The following is a 16,974-nucleotide window of genomic DNA, read 5'->3' as shown; positions in this document are numbered from 1 at the left end:
TTGACACGGCTCTCCTTTTTTGACATGCCCTGCGTGTCAGCATCGCACCTGTGAAGCAATTGACTTTCATTAGGATAGCTAGAACGCTGAACTGGCAGGCCGGGCAGAGACTCGGCCAAGACACATGCAACAAGCACGGATGGTGGCTGAGAGTTTGTTCTCAACTTGCGTAGGTACCCGACTTCAAGTAGGTATCCTCATCAGAGACTTCACACCGTCCTTACTCGTATAGACGGCATCCAAAACCTGAAGCGGCGGGGCCGGTCTGGGAAGCTGCCAGCTCTGTTATACTGAGGCGCTTGTGAGCAGCATGGCTGTTGGCAGCTTCTCGCTTGGACCAGAGCTGAGGATGATTTACAGATGGAGCTGGGCGAACCGATGTCTCCTCGATGGACAAAGAGAACTTCCAGGCTTGGATACGATTTCGCAAGATTCGGGGCCCCAAGAGCGGGAGGCCGGGAGACCGGGAAGAGGCATTGATGGAGACGATTGGACGGAAGGCTTTCAAGTGGATTGCTTCTCTGCCAGCTCAGCTTCTCCTATTCTGACATGGGGAACCGTGAAGGAGAAAAAAAGCCAAAACCGATCGGTCTGACTAAGGAGCGAGGAAACAGGGATGAATTGAGGAGCGTATGGCCTGCCAGCCTCCCGACGTGCTTGCCACGCTTGCTTTCAATACTGCAGCTTCCTAGACCGGCTCCGTTTTCTGGCTAACACCACCTGCGGGCTGAGGCTAACAGAAGCGCCGGCGGGCCGCAAGCAGCCCCGGTCTTTGGCTCTCACCCGTGCATTTCATTGATGCCTTAGCGCCTCATTCTTATGTGCATCGGATTTGCTGTGCCTGCACGTCGGAAACAATTTGGAGGGACGAGAAATAGTGTAGCCTGGAGAGTACCACGTGACGTCTCCCAGCTCCTCAGCCTTGCCAATGTCAAACCTGATTCGCCGTGCTGCACTACGCTCTTGGTTCATCTCGCTCGCCTTGCGCTCCAGATTCCGTCCTCAATTCCCCATCTTCTCTCCAAACCTTGCCAATCGACCAACAAAAAATTTCATCGACCGCCCAGCGGCCCGCCTGCAAACAATACTAGCAAAAATCCCACCTCGAAACACCTTGTATCACGTGACCGAAATTGGCGAGCAGACGACTCAAAACACCAACCTTACGACACGAATTCTACCTGCGACGACTTGTGGCCCCCAGATAGCCACCCTTTCCACCCCTGAACGCGTGCAAGTAGATGCCTCGGCCCACCAAGAGGTCCTCCTAGAGGCTGCCAGTACGTCCCGCGACGCGCGACTCTCAGCCTTGCGACGTCTTGATAAGATGACACTTGTCTAACGTCGGAGATGCAGACCCTGGCGCCTATCCATCTTCTACCGAGACGCGACAGCTCCCTCGATCACTGGCGAGGCGGGCTTTGGGGCATGAATAACCCGGCCGTCTACACTCCTCTCGAGTCCCTGTTTCTATTTCAAGCCGTCCTTCAGCACGGCGCCGAAGCTCCTGCCTTCATAAAGGCCTCCGATCTCCTTGTCAATAACTCATTGATCAAGGATGACAAGACCTACGACGCTAAACGACTAAGCCCGGATGCGCTTCAACAACTCTTCCTGCACCTGCTGCAGGAAGAGTTGAGGAGCGAGAATGCGACCACCGATAAGCCCGATGGCGCGTCGCCAAACTTGAAGAAGCGCAAGCTCAGTCATCCCCCATTGCCTACGCTTAGGGAAGTCAAGGAGCAATCGCACAGATTCCCCGCGTTGGTGGATCGACTCTATGCAAGGTATAAGGAAAATATCGTCAAGGATATTAGGGAAGATGAGCGGCGCATTGAGACACTCGCCAGAGAGATTAAAGCTCTGGAAACGCAAGAGGCTATCGACCGAGCCAAGGCGAATACACCCCGTCCAGTAGCACCAAACAGCTCCTCCGGGCCAAAGCCCGTTCCAACACCTGTCCCGGTTCCTTCTTTGATTCCGACGCCGGCCCAGACCGCAGCGCAACTACAGGCCAAGCGATCGACTCCGACGCCGCCTGTTGAAACACCAAGACCGATCAGGCCTGCCAACGGACCAGGCTCCGTTCCAACGCAGACTCCAGTACCGATCCCCAGACACGTTCCTCTACCGCCCCAAACCCATGCGAGACCACCAACAACCGTTGCGCCAGCTCCACCACCGACCCTACAGCCTGCACAGGCGAGACGAGACGTGGCTCCGCCAGCAGGCGCGTTCCAGCCATCACCTGTTGTGCCTCCGACGCAAGCTGTGTCCGCCGCCGCCGCATCTGTTGCGGCGCCCGCTAATGGGCCAGATGTCAAGCAGCATCAAAACCTTAAGCCTCCCAGCAGTGCGGGACAGGTCTTGCAGCCTCCTGTTGGTGCTGGGCATCCACCAGTTCGGCACGGCCAGTCGACCTCGCCAGTTCCTCTACCAGCAATATCACCACGGCCAGATAACATACCCAAGACTCGTGCTCCAGCACCAGGGACGCCCGCTCAACCCTCAACTCCGGGAACTCTGAAGTGGGAAAAGCCATATCAGCCTGCGGCGCCGGCACCTCAACCACAGGGTCGCCCTATGCCATCACAAACTCCAGCAACTTCTGCATCCTCCACCCCGAATCAGGCACATCATCCTTCACAATGGTATCCTCAACCGACAGGGCAATACCATGGTCCTCCGCAACCTCCACATGTTCCAATGCAAGCAAATCAGACACAGAGATATGTCCAACAGTCGCAGCCGGTGCTGGTAGCCCCTCAACCCCAGGCTCAGGCTCAGGCCCAGGCTCAGGCTCAGGCTCAGGCTCAGGCTCAGGCTCAGGCTCAGGCTCAGGCTCAAGCTCAGCCTCAGACTCAAGCCCAGCCTCAGACCCAGCCCCAGCCTCAGACGCAACCTCAGCCGCAGCCGCATCCTCAGCATCCAACGCCGCACCAACCTCCACCCCCAACCCCCACCACAACCCCCCCCCCCCCCCCCCCCCCCCCCCCCCCGCCGCGCCAGGCTCAGGCTCAGGCTCAGGCTCAGGCTCAGGCTCAGGCTCAGGCTCAGGCTCAGGCTCAGGATCAAGCTCATCTTCATACACAACCCCAGACTCAGACCCCAGTCAAAAGCCAAAACCAACCTCAGCCTCAAAAGCATCATCAACCCCCGCCGCCTCATTCTCAGCCCAAGGGACAGCCGGTGGCATCAACTCACTCAACGCCGACCAAGGGGCATCCAGAGAACTCAGCGAACCAACCGCCTCAAGGCCGGCCATCGTCTACGACTCCGATTGCGCCTTCTGTGCGACCACAACCCGCTCAGCACTCGCAGCCGCCTCGACCGACTGCCTCTCAATCTCCTCGCAGCTCGCAGCCTCCTCATCCACCACAGCCGCCTACAGGCTACCAGTCAAACCACCCGCGACCTCTCGCTGCAGCATCGCCTACCCCGTCCACCGGTCCCTCCGGCCAGACTGCCGTTCCTCCAAGATGGCAGCAATCCTACCCCCCTCCCTACGCGCAGCAGCAGTTCAGCCCTTCGCCCGCACCAGCGCCAGCCCAGTCGAATGCTAAGCCAAATGATGCTCAAAAGCGTGTCAGCTCTCCGCTCAACAAGCAACAGCCTCGGCCTGCCATTCCTCCTCACCTGGTTCCTCAAGTCACAGCTGCCCCCCCTCCGGCGAAAAGAGCCTCGAACACCCCTATTCCACCGCCACAGACGCCTGTCACAGCGGCCCCCACCTTCCTCCTCACTGGCTCCGGAACCAAATGGACCGTGACTTCGACGCCTTCGACCCCTCGACCGGGTGCGTCTGACAGGGAAGTAGCTAGTCCCGCTTTTGAACCATTGAGTCCTGTGCAGCAAGTTGCGCCGCTACCCCCCGCGCCAACCCCGACACAAGCACCACGGAGACCCAGTCCTAAGCCGACACCGGTTCCCATTCCGGTGCCGAAATCAGAGATGAAGACTCCCGGTCCTAGAGGCCGAGGCCGACCACCGCGCAGCGCGAACAAGGTCCGTGCTGACAGCACACCTTCGGTTGCCGGCACGCGTAGAAGCCAGTCGGTCGTGTCGCAAACTGACGAGTTATCGATGGATCACCATGAGCTGGCGCCCAGAATTAAGGACGAGAACGCCACTCCTAGAGTGACTCCCAGAGCGACGCCCAAACCGCAAGATGATACGGGCGACACGACTGCTGATGAAAGCGTACCGAGTCGACGCAACATGATCACACCTAGCAGCGTGTCATCACGGCTTGCTCACAAGCGCAAACGTCAAGACACTCCAACAGAGCCACTCGCACCGCCTACAGCTCCGACCCACGTGCTATGGACACGTCAGTTTGGTCGTGTAAGCGCTGCCGCTCTAGACCAGATCGGCGCTCACAGGTTTGCGAACCAATTTGCGAATCCGATTCGAGAGCGAGACGCCCCTGGCTACAAGACTCTGATCATTCAGCCGCAGGACATCAAGTCCATTCGTGCAGCCATAACGCATGGCAACAGAGCAGCCACTGAGGCCGCCAAGGCTTTGCCAGACGGTGACCCAGGCACAGGCTCTGTTCTTTTGCCAATCAGTGACGATCTGGTGCCTCCCAAGAGCATTATCAACAGCGCCCAGCTCGAACGAGAGCTCGTGCACATGTTTTCAAATGCCATCATGTACAACCTGAACCCCAGTCGCGGGCCTGGCCCAGCATTCATGAAAGGTGGGAGTGCTGCCGATGGGGCTGACGTGGTGGGATACGAAGTTGACGAAGACGCCGTGGTCCGTTCTACGAGGATGATGTCGATGGAGGTCGAGAAGATCATAGGCGAGCTCCGTAATGCGGAGAAGGAACGCACAGGTCAACCTGCCTCGAACTCTGGCAACACGAGGCCGACTAGCGTCGCTACTGGTGAGGATACACCGATGGCGGAAGATGATATTGATGAGTTGGCGGGTGATGCGGACATGACCTCAACGACCAGGAGACGCCGCGTGGGCGCGAGGAACTAGAGGCTACCACGCATTGCACGCGAACTCCGTTGATTGAAGTTTTATTGTTCCGCGTTCAAGGATATTCAGGGAACCTAGGAAATGGTCTCTGAAGAAAGAAGTGTGTAGGATACTCTTAGTAGACCTGAGGGTCTACTTTCGTATGATAACGTTACCAATCAGCCCAAGTGCGGCTAAGCTCGCTACCTCAAGTCTGCTCGATTTGTGGACATTTGCTATGTAGATTGTGAATAGGTGGGCGTTGACAGCGTCTTGTGGCCAAGCTCCTAGCTTGAAACTGCCAAGCCCGCGCTGTGCTTATCAAAATGGACAGTCTAGTCATGTTTTACTGCCCTATTCCACCAGAGAAACCTCTTCCAGGAAGTTGTTTTCATGACAGGTTAGCAAGTCTGTAAAATTTTGCAGGACTTTGTACCTTTGCGAATCAGTGAATAGCTCTTTGGATGACCTCTTGGTGACGAGGGCACGATTCGCGGTTTGTCCGTTTCAATGTGATCTAGACTGACTTCCAAGGGCTTCGTTGCGGGTTGGGCCCCCTCATCGACATTGACTGAGCGTTGAAGTTGAAGCGTGATATCGGGTGTCAAACCCCAGGTATTATTTCCCTGCTCATGCTGGAGGATTTTGAACAATGGCTGACTTCACAGGTGCTTCAACCGACAAAATCAAGGTGTTGTTCGTTGGCTACCTACTACTGTATCAACTGTCTAGATAATCAGCTGCGGTCCCAAATGATTGTATGAGCAATGTGGCGTGACAGTGGTATTAGGAGTGACTTGGAAGAGTGCTTTCTCCCCTATTCCTTTCTAAATCTATTCCATCCAAGGACGACGAAAAAGTGCTTGGATGCCCTGAGTTCAGTGGACAACTGTGTATACGTAGTTCTCATTAGTGGATGCGCATCCACAGAGAAATAATATGGTGTGTTTATTGACTTCAGAAGAAGTCTACGATTTGAATTCAAATGTGGCATTTGAAAACTTCTTCGATTTGGATTTCTCCAAGATTGTACTCCTAAAGAGAATAGAACAAAAACTATAGACAGGATTGTGCGTTTCGACATTGAGACGACTTGGCCGACAATCGGCCTCCCCGAGCAACTAGACATCTCGCGACTGTGGGCTGAGTAGGTTCCGAGTGATATTCCATGAACGTTTCCAATCTTCGGAATATACGGATAAGCAGAATAAGGCAGTGTAAGCCCGAAAGAGGACACACAAGGTCGAATATTGAAGGAAACCTCCCTCACCTCATGAGAAGTACCTCAAGTCTACCATGGCACGCAAGTCCCATTGTACAGGAAGAACCTCCCAGTGTCAGTGCTGTTAAGCCCGGCCAGCAGATGAAGTATACTCCGAGCACTATCCTCAACCTCTACCGTCGCCCCGAGCCCACCAGAAGCAGTCTTGACGTGTCCCGGATCAACAGCCACCGCGACGATCCCCTTGCTCTTCAACTCCTTGGCCTGCTGGACCGTCAGCATGTTCAGCGCCGCTTTGCTGATGGAGTAGCCGCCCAGCATGTGCACCCGGCCGTCGCTGGCCCACCCCAAGCTCCCCGCGCCGGAGGTGATATTGGCGACGACCGCGGCGATCCTTTCCTCCTCCTCGACCGCACCCTGACCCTCACCCTGACCCTCACCCTCACCCTCACTCGCAGCAGCGGCGCCCAAAAAGGGAAGCAGGACCTGCACGATCCTCGCCGGCCCGAGCACATTGGTATTCATCTGCACATCCAACCCCTCCGCATCAAGCGTCAGGCTCGTCTGGTGCGCGTACTGTAGCGTTGCGGCGTTGTTGATGAGGAAGTCCACCTTGGCCATCCCCGGGCCGAGGGCCGCTGACAGCCGCCCGGGGAGCCCAGCGATAGACGCTTCGGAGGAGACGTCGCATTCGATGATGTGCGTCGTGGCGCTGCTGGAGGATCTGATGGATTCGAGGGCTGAGAGGGCTGCGGACGCGGCGGTGGAGGTGGAGCGGACGAGGGCGATGACTGTGTTCGACGGGTCTCTGCTTAGCTGGTTAACGTATTCGAGGCCGATGCCGCCCCTGGCGCCGGTGATTACGTATGTTGGCATGATTTGATGCACGGGAATGAGGAGAGGTCAGGTTTTGATTTAGTCCGAGAATAGTCACCCTTACACTGTCTGAAAGGGACCGTCACCACACCAATTACCCAATATTTGGGGCCTTGGTCATCTCACGATCGAAGTCTACCGGAGTACCACCATATCAAGAATCACTAGCCTATTTGTAGAGCAACATTTCTGAGGAGAGCGTTATATTCCTCAAGTGACAGTCAAGATGGATTGGTAATACGGAGTTCTCAGTAAGCTCCGGGGAGATCACATTTGAATTGCCTAAATGCACCTGCATTATCAGTGCCAGTAAGATCCAAGCTTACGCAAGATATTAGAGCCTGGCTGAGCAAAGATTCTTTGGAGCGCGCGTATATTTGAGAGACGGAGATGAATAGGTTGCATACACTGGGCGAGCCTCCGGCGACGCGCCCGGCAATTATGGAAATATTATGGAGACACTGTCGGAGATGGTTTCGGACGTCACAGTCCGGTCCGGAGTGGATGCCTCTCTACCCGTGCCAGGGAGCATCTTGCATGGCCAATCATAGGAACGGGATGGCCCCGGCGTTGCGCGTGCCCGTGGCGTCTCGACGCTACGGAGGCGAAATATGAGGGAGTCATTGGAATTGCTGCGCCAGCGCCAAGACCGAGTCAGGGGCGAACGGGGGCGATTTGCCAGAAGATATCACAGCTAGCTACGGAGTAGAGCCTGAGAAAGAAAGCAAAGATGGTGACACGGTGACGGCAAAAGCCTTTGTGCTGGCCAGCTGCAGGTTTTGCTCGAGGCGGTATTTTATTTGGTTTTGGGCCATGCTTTTTCTTGGTATTTTCGTGGAGCAGCGGCGGCCTGGTTTCGCGTTGCTTGGCGCGCTGATTGGGCGTATATTTTGCATGTCCATCACCTCGCATGCCTTGGCGGCCGATCAGTGTTTGCTATGAGAAGAAGAAGAAGCAGCGTGGCAGCCCAAAAGTGGCGGTCGGCCCATTGGGCTTGGCTGTCAAGATGAGCTTACTTTAGTTCACCTCGTTTGCTTGTAGTCCAGGGAGGTGTTGGGTGGTGAAGTTGGAAGACCAGGCCGCCACGGAACCCTAATGAGTCAGCCACAATGAACCTAAACTCCCCAATTACATGGTCTGAAGCGAAGAACCGTTCGTCAGGAGGAGGAACCATGGATCGGATGGAAATCCAAGTCAAGAAGTTGAGATGATTGGAGAAAGATTAGAGATAGAAAAAAGGGTAAGAGGTGACTGGCTGGAATATGCCGTTTCGGCGCAGGTTTTCGAATGGAAGCTCCAGCCCGCCTTCAGCTTCAGATCTGACGTCAGAGGGAAGACCACCCCTGGCATCGAACTGTGCTTGGGAGCTTCCTCAAGGAATAAGTTGCTTAAAGTTTGCTTCTCCGTTTTCCCGGGGGTGGGTGATGGGGGTTTCCAACACAAATCCAAATTAGGCCGTCTCTTGGCATTTCCTGCTGCAACAGCTGCGCCTCCTCTCTAGCTGCAGCACGTTGAAGTGGTCTTGTTGTTCATGTGGGTGTACCACCTCTTTGACGCATTCGCTGGAATTTCCGTCCCCTCATACTCCTCGCAGCGTTTGCTACGTAGGCACATGGATGGCTGGCTTTGCTTCGCGAAGCATATGGATAGTTATCTCTTCTTTCCGTGGCAGAAGAAGTGGGTGGGTGTGTGTTCTTGTGTGATTTGATGATGTCAGTTTGATGTCTTGGCAGTCTTCCCATACCCCGCCCCATCTCTCTGTTTCTTGAGTTGCCTGTGATCACTGAAGCAAAAGTGGGAGACAAATCGGAAGAGGTGGAAAGAGGTGGAAAACGATGGAGTGAGGCGACCAAGCGTGGCAGTGCATCTTTCGGTCATCAGTCTCTGCTCTCGAGAGCGCCGATGGCCAAGTCTTTCTTAGCTCGTCCGAGCCATAATGAGCCCAAGGGTGGGCGCATTCCGAGCCGGTAGTTATCGACCTGTCCCCGGGGGGAGGGGTTGGCAATGAACGACCTTTGTCTGCCGGGATTCTTGTTCCGGGATGTAATAGTCGCAGGGTTGTTACCCGCCCCGGGTATGCAGAAACATTGGACTCTTCCGGTGTGGGTGCCACAATGTCAATCCCTCGACGCGGGATGGCTGATATAGTTGCTCCAGAGTCCAATGATGAGACTCATGATTGAGAGTTGAGTTTGGGACAGATCAGACCAGCCCCGGCGGCTGCATGGCATGGCAAGGCAAAATCCAAATTGCCTTTTTCATTTTGCTTCCCGACCTGACTCTGCCAACAAGGCTACGCTAAACGTGGACAAGCTATGATGAAGTTGGGATGGAAGATGTCGCTCCAAAGCTTTGATTTTCCCTCAGCACATCTTTGTCGCTGGTGCAGCTCGGGGTGCTGAATCAAGATGGCCACTGTTAGGTTCCTGCCAAGAGGGGGCTGGACTGTGCCTCATCTGTCTTTTGCGGTTGGCGGCCTCCTTGTTTCTCCTCAGTTGTTGTTGTTGTTGCCAAGGCTCAGGAAAAATTGTCTCGGCGGCATCCAATCTTTCCTGTCTTCAGCATTCTGGCGACAAATGGATCAGTCCACCGCTACTGGGCTCTAAGTGGCCTAAGCTCCCACGGTGAACCGTGAAGCGAACACCGGTCCCATGGTAAATGGGGCGGTATCTGGTCCGAGTGCTCTCACCTCGGTCAACGGTCATGGACCAGGGCCAGAGTGTCTGAGTGAAAGTGAAGGTGAAAGTAAAAGTGATTGTGAGTGAGAGTGTGAGTGTGAAAAATGAGTGAGACGAAGTCACGAAGGTCAGCACATCAGGCTCTAATGCTACGGTTGCGACATTACCGAAGTGAGCCAAGTATATGGCCGATAAGCAATGGTCGTGGTGAGGGCGGTCAGGAGGGAGAGCAAGGCCCTCGTATCCAACCCGTTTGAATGCTTTTATTAAGAGTAATTCCACCGTCCACCGCAATTCAAAGACATGGCTTGGCGCACCCCCTGTGCTGAGGTGCTGAGGTACTCGACGTCGAACGGCACTTGAGATAGCCAATGAGTTGCTCTTAGTCTCGGCGATGGAAGCAGCCCCGTCAGTGCTCGTATACTTTGCCCTGCTGATGTAGTCTTTTCTCAGTGAACAGCAACGGAGCGCGCGAATTACCATAGATGACCACTGGCCTCTGCACGTCTACATACGGGGCGCGAGCGACGTCTTGGCATCTTGGGATTTCTTGGCCTTGATCGAATCACCGACAATGGTGGCTGTGTATCCGCAAGTCTCTCCTATCCTGAATGTTCTCACCTCTAGCACTCGTTGGCCAGACGGCCTAGACCTGCCAAGCCCAGCTGATGAGGCACTTGAGATGTTCCGCGGCGTGTGGTGTCTTCTCTCCCCCATGTTCTCTTCCGAGCGCGCAACGCTGTGCCATCATCAGCTGTTTGACGTGGGTTGAAGCTTGCGGCTTCCGTTTCTGCGAGCGCGTGGCTCGTTGTGTCTCTATCGATTGCTGTCCGTTGTCAGTCCACGACCGACCATTCATCCATCCATCATTATCATCATCATCGTCATCATCACCACTACCAACACGTTTCCTCCTCTCCTTCTTGCACTCGCCCACCCACCCACGTCACTACTACATAACAAACTTCTCACTTCCTCATCCTCGGTATCGTGGCCCCTAACGACAGTGGTCCTTTCTGCCCAAACCTGCCCTGCCACAGCCCACCTCTCTATCCGTTCTCCATTTCCACTATTCATCCAACTTTAATTGTCTGCCGTCCGGATACCTTGTCGATAGACACGTACCGAATCGACACACCTCAACGGACCAAGAGAAAAGTCAACGCTTCACAGCCCTCTTTTATGGTCAAATCCACTGGACCGCCTTCTCCAGATTACCCTCGGCTGAGAAGATTCCGCGTCTGGGCATATCAAGTGCATCGATGTCCCATCGCGCAACCCGCATGGCTGGCACCAATAATCTTAATTTTTCATCCGCCAGGCAAACGACAAACCGCCGACAAACCGCCGACAAACCGTCACCCGCAGCAGCAGCGAGCAAGCTTAAGCTCAACAAGCTCCCTCACCTCGATCCATTGTTCCCTCTCTCCCTGCCTCCCTTTCGACACTACCTAAACTACACCGCCTCCGCAAACCCACCCGAATTATCATCTTTCAGCCCGCAAAGGTGCAACTCTCCATTGCCACTCGCTGAACATCCGGTTCCCTCTTCTTGGGGTCCATTTATGTACTCCGTGTGTAACATCACCGCCCTCCTTTGTTTGCACCACAACCTGGGCATCCAAACTTGTTCTGCAGCTACCCTTTCTACCAGTTCCCCCTGAAGAACAGCTTTCAATCACCGCTGCACCTTCCTCCCCAATCGAAGTGGACGGACTGTCACTTTCTTAATTCTTCTACATTGTCCTCCAGGCTACCATCGCCATCCAGATTACCACATTGGGACCGGAGAGGCAGAAACACGAACAACACCCACAAATAATCACACCAAAGCAACGCCATGCCGCGGAATCCCTCTCCGCTGAGGCGGCCTCGGGCGCCTACTATCACGCTGGATACTTCAGCCGTGAACGACCAAGGTATGACGCCAAATTACATTCCTCCTCCCTGGACCGGTCATGAAAATAATCCTCTCCCATCGCGTCCAGCCGGGCCAAACTAACCACGGCACGTCGACTTACAGAAGGCGACCAGCACCAACACCAAATAACATCATCACCGTCTTCTTCGGATCACGGCGACGAAATCAATAATACGTTATCAGTGCCCACAAGAAAGTCACGGTCCCAGTCTTGGGACTCGAACAATACGACATTAGCCAAGTCAAAAACAAATGAAGGCACTGATAAGGGTTCCCCAACTGCACACCTCTCGGACTCTCCTAAAGTCTATGGTGCCAATCCGGACGATGCCTTGGCACCGAATCCGGGCGAGGAGTCGACTTTTGACGTCGAGAACAACCCGTTTGCCTACACACCTGGCCAGGTGTCGAAGCTTATTAACCCCAAGAGTCTAGATGCATTCGTCGCCGTGGGAGGTCTCGTTGGGTTGGAGAAGGGTCTGCGGACGGACAGGCGTGCCGGTCTGAGTCTCGACGAATCCAAGCTGGACGGCAGCATTAGCTTCGAGGAGGCCGTCGCCGCAGGAAAGAAGCTCCCATCTTCTTCTGATGCTGTGCCAACAGATGCGCTGCAACAGGATGCGGCCCATCATGAAGACGGCGCCGGCAAAGGCTTTGATGACCGGAAGAGAGTATTCGGGCAAAATATTCTGCCCGAGAGGAAGTCGCTGTCACTACTGCAACTCGCATGGATTGCGATGAAGGACAAGGTCTTGATCTTGCTGAGTGTGGCCGCCGTCATTTCTCTGGCACTGGGACTGTACCAGACGTTTGGGGCAACTCATCATGGAGACGACACTGCCAAGCTGGAGTGGGTTGAAGGTGTTGCCATCATCGTAGCCATTACAATTGTCGTCGTCGTCGGTTCACTCAACGATTGGCAAAAGGAGCGCCAGTTCCGGAAGCTCAACCAGAAGAAAGAGAACCGCATCGTCAAGGTCATTCGATCCGGAAAGCCCGCCAACCTCTCGGTTCACGACATTTTGGTGGGAGACGTCATGCTATTGGAGCAGGGAGACATCATCCCTGTGGATGGTGTTTTCATCGATGGTCACAACGTCAGCTGTGATGAGTCGTCTGCAACGGGAGAGTCGGATCTTATCAAGAAGGTACCGGCGGACACTGTTATGAAAGCGCTGCATGAGGAGGAAGTGAATCCCAAGAAGCTTGACCCTTTCATCATCTCTGGAGCCAGAGTCCTGGACGGCGTTGGAACGTTTTTGGTTACTGCAGTTGGTCAGAACTCTAGCCACGGCAAGACCATGATGTCTCTTCGCGACGACCCTGGAATGACTCCTCTCCAGCTCAAACTAAACATTCTTGCGGGTAAGTTGCCTTTCTGGTCTCGCTAGGTCGGTCACTAACAACACCTTGAGGTTACATTGCGAAGCTCGGAAGCGGCGCCGGTCTTCTCCTTCTTGGTGTCTTGACGATCGAATTCCTAGCTCATCTTCCCAACAACAACGATTCCCCGGAGGAGAAGGGCCAACGCTTCCTGCAAATCCTCATCACCTCCATCACCATTATCGTCGTTGCAGTGCCAGAGGGTCTGCCGCTGGCCGTCACTCTCGCCCTCGCCTACGCCACCAAGCGGATGACAAAGGAGAACAATCTCGTCCGCCACCTGCAGTCATGCGAGACAATGGGCAATGCGACCGTCATTTGCTCCGACAAGACTGGCACCCTGACGGAGAATGTCATGACTGTCGTCGCCGGCACTCTGGGTACGGGCAAGTTCCGCTTTGTCGCCTCAGACGATCAATCCACCGAAACTAGCCAGGTGGACGAAGAGTCTCACGTACATGTCACTGGAGATGACAAGAAGTCCCAAACCAGTTCCACAGAAGTCCCAATGTCCAAGCTCTCATCAGCAATCGACGCAAATCTCAGGGATCTTATTAAATACTCTGTGGCCATGAACACGACGGCCTTCGAGACGGAGGAGAATGGAAAGCAGGTTTTTGTAGGCACGAAGACCGAGACCGCCCTGCTCGACTGGGCTCGCAGATGCTTTGCCCTCCAACAAATTGCCATCGAACGTGAGAACTGCCCCATCCAGCAGCTCTTCCCATTCAACTCGAAGCGAAAGGCCATGGGTGCGGTTGTGCGTCTCCCAAACAATAAGTACCGTTTCTTCGTCAAGGGTGCCCCTGAGATCCTTTTGGGACAATGCACCAGCGCCATCTCCGACCCCACGAAGGCTCCCACGAGCGCCTCAATGGCATCGGATCAGCAGGAGCACATCCGACAAATCATTACCGACTACGCGCGCCGCTCCCTCCGCACGATTGCCCTCGGTTACCGCGACTTCGAGCAGTGGCCCCCCGAGAACGCCCGCAGGGAAGAAGGCTCCCAGAGCATTGAGTTCTCTAGCATCTTCAAAAACCTGACGTGGCTTGGTGTTGTGGGTATCCAGGATCCCGTCCGAGCTGGCGTTCCGAAGGCCGTGGAGGACTGCCGCACTGCCTCTGTTTCCGTAAAGATGGTTACCGGTGACAATGTCGAGACGGCGAGAGCCATAGCAAAGGATTGCGGCATTCTTACGGAGACGGGCAAGGTCATGGAGGGAATCGAGTTCCGCCGCATGGACGAGCGCGAGCGCGTCAACATTGTTCGGGACCTTTGCGTGTTGGCGCGATCCAGCCCCGAGGACAAGAGAATCCTGGTCAAGGCTTTGAGAAGTTTGGGAGAGGTCGTTGCCGTCACTGGAGACGGCACGAATGACGCCCCCGCCCTAAAATCCGCAGACGTTGGTTTCTCCATGGGTATCACCGGAACTGAAGTCGCCAAGGAAGCTTCTGATATTATTCTGATGGACGATAACTTCTCATCGATCGTCAAGGCCATGGCTTGGGGCCGTGCTATCAATGACGCCGTCAAGAAGTTTTTACAGTTCCAGATCACGGTCAACATCACTGCCGTTGTCCTCACCTTCGTCACTGCTGTAGGAAGTGAAACGCAAGAGCCCGTTTTGAACGCCGTCCAGCTTCTCTGGGTCAATCTCATCATGGACACCTTTGCCGCCCTCGCCCTGGCCACCGATCCTCCCACCGAGAGCATGCTTCACCGAAAGCCCGAAGCCAAGACCGCTGCGTTAATTAATACACCCATGTGGAAGATGATTATCGGCCAGTCCATCTACCAGCTCATCGTCACGTTGATCCTCCACTTTGTCGGCCCGAGTTTCCTCAACTACCCTTCTGGCCAGCAGAAGACGCTCGTCTTCAATGTCTTCGTCTTTATGCAAATCTTCAAGCTCATCAACAGCAGACGCATCGACAACAACCTCAACATCTTGGAAGGCATCACCAAGAACAAGCTTTTCGCCGTCATGCTGGCCATCATGGCCGGCGGCCAGGTCCTCATCGTCTTCGTCGGCGGCGCTGCCTTCAAGGTCGAGCGCCTTAACGGACCGCAGTGGGGAATCTCCATCATCCTCGGCCTCCTCTCGATTCCCATGGGTGTCCTCATCCGCCTCTTCCCCGACTCGTGGTTCGTCGCCATCGTCAGCCCCTTCGCGTGGGTGTGGTCCAAGATCCCCAAGTGGAAGCGCAAGAAGAAGACGGACGAGGAGGACAGCGATCATCTGGGCGCCGGCGGCGTCAAGGATGCTCTGCTGGAGATCAGAGACGACCTGGCCTTCCTCAAGCGCATCAAGGGAGGGAGGATCAGCCAGATCAGCGAGGTCATAATGAAACCCCGTGAGTATCGCGAGAGGACGCGCAGCCGGAGCGGCTCCCGATCGTCGAGCAGGCATAACTCGTCGCCGATGAAGGCGGCTCTGGGAATGCCTGGCATCGTTGCGGCGAGCGTTGGGGGGTTGTCGCCTGTTGAGCGGCCGGTGTCGCATGATAGCCGGAATACGGATGGAGGAAATGACCAAGAGAGTCGTAAAGACTAAAAAACCAACAGGGAACCGGTAGACCTTGATCCACCGAGGCCTTCTGCAATGAGAATCGGGTGCTTTTCGGTGTAAGGGGATCGAAACCTGTTTATCTATCTGAGCGTGCCCCCTTTTCTACATGTACCCTTCATATTTGGAACGATCCGAGCCGATCGAGGCCAAATTGTACTCTTGTCTTATTTTCCTTGGACCGATGGAGGGACACGAAGTATGATTTGAGCGAAACACTCCAACACCCTATACGATAAATCCCATCAGCAAACCCAAAAGACATACGCACGCCTCATAGACCCCACGATCGTGCAAGGTGCGAGACCGCAAGAGAGACATTAGTAAATTCAAAGATGCCATCATTACGTCTGATGATGATTATATGGAATTGATTGAAAGTGCATGATGCTGAAAGATGCTGAAATATGCCACGCGTCGTTTTCTTGGATGCTAAGCTCATTTGTACGTGAAATGACGTTTGCGCAGTTAAGGTCATCTTCCCAAATATGCATGTACGTTGATGTAAGTAGAACAAGTGGTGAGCCTCTAGACTGAGCGTATCAAGCAGATAAAGTGAAAGAAGCTCCGATCGAATACCTGCATGTCTACGTACCTTGGACTCATCAGCAAGGAAGTTGACAGTAATCCTTCACTGAGTCTCATACAGCTTCTCAGGGATGTTTTCGAAGTCGACGACAACGCTGAAGCAGCGTCAAATCCTACTTCTTCCCTTACGACGGAGAAATCCTCTAATATTGAGAGGTTAGCAAGTACACCATGGTCGAGGCGCAAAAGGGGACCTTTTGGCCTGTCGTTAAACGGAAGCGAGGTTTTATCTCAAAGTACCGCAGGAAACCCGGTTCCCTGCGACCTCTCAACAGGACTGCTAGTGACATGCTCTCGGTCTTGCATAATCTAGGTAGCGGCCGGTACCGGTCCGTGATTACGGGCTGATATATAGAATAAGCGTAGGGCAGCGGTGGGCGGCTGTAGGGCGGGAGCTGTTTTCGATCTTTCACGGCAACTGTCCGCCGACCGATTTGTGTATTTACCATGTCAACGGCATTATTGACATACTAGCCAGCTCTGCGAAAGGCAGGAAAAACGCATCCACCGCGAAAGGTCTTGAGAAGATTAATCGACGCAAGAGGTGAAAAGCAATGGCTCATGGCCGATTAATATGGAAAGGGTCTCGAAGTGGGAATGTACGAGCTTGACTGATGGGACAGGGGCCGGCAGCCTCATTCACATATTCTCTAAGTGTTGACCTGGAGTAAAATTCTAGTACCTAATGTCCCTGTCACGGATATACCAGGTGTTATAAATGGGCTTCTGGTCTGAAGTTCGGTGGCCAGGGGTAGAGGGCGAGATG

The 16,974-nt window shown here is 54.5% G+C and overlaps 3 protein-coding genes across 3 annotated transcripts; 2 read left to right on the top strand and 1 right to left on the bottom strand.

Annotated features, from left to right (window-relative positions):
- Positions 1 to 1,350: 1,350 nt before the first annotated feature.
- CORC01_11468 (uncharacterized protein) lies at positions 1,351 to 4,992 on the top strand (the record flags this gene model as incomplete). Its single annotated transcript, XM_022623092.1, has 1 exon — positions 1,351 to 4,992. The coding sequence occupies one exon, from the start codon at positions 1,351 to 1,353 to the stop codon at positions 4,990 to 4,992; it is 3,642 nt and encodes a 1,213-aa protein (XP_022470409.1).
- A 1,270-nt stretch (positions 4,993 to 6,262) lies between these two features.
- Positions 6,263 to 7,069, bottom strand: CORC01_11467 (short chain dehydrogenase/reductase SDR; the record flags this gene model as incomplete). Its single annotated transcript, XM_022623091.1, has 1 exon — positions 6,263 to 7,069. The coding sequence occupies one exon, from the start codon at positions 7,067 to 7,069 to the stop codon at positions 6,263 to 6,265; it is 807 nt and encodes a 268-aa protein (XP_022470408.1).
- Positions 7,070 to 11,587: 4,518 nt separating this feature from the next.
- On the top strand, positions 11,588 to 15,608 carry CORC01_11466 (calcium-translocating P-type ATPase; the record flags this gene model as incomplete). Its single annotated transcript, XM_022623090.1, has 3 exons — positions 11,588 to 11,666; positions 11,771 to 13,033; positions 13,084 to 15,608. 3 exons carry the CDS (start codon positions 11,588 to 11,590, stop codon positions 15,606 to 15,608), a joined length of 3,867 nt encoding a protein of 1,288 aa, XP_022470407.1.
- Between the last annotated feature and the right edge of the window lie 1,366 nt (positions 15,609 to 16,974).

This window comes from Colletotrichum orchidophilum (genome assembly GCF_001831195.1).
Source record: "Colletotrichum orchidophilum strain IMI 309357 chromosome Unknown Scaffold_125.1, whole genome shotgun sequence".
Taxonomy (NCBI): Eukaryota; Fungi; Ascomycota; class Sordariomycetes; order Glomerellales; family Glomerellaceae; genus Colletotrichum; species Colletotrichum orchidophilum.
Note: the sequence above shows the minus strand (reverse complement) of the source record. Positions and strands in the feature narration are given on the sequence as shown.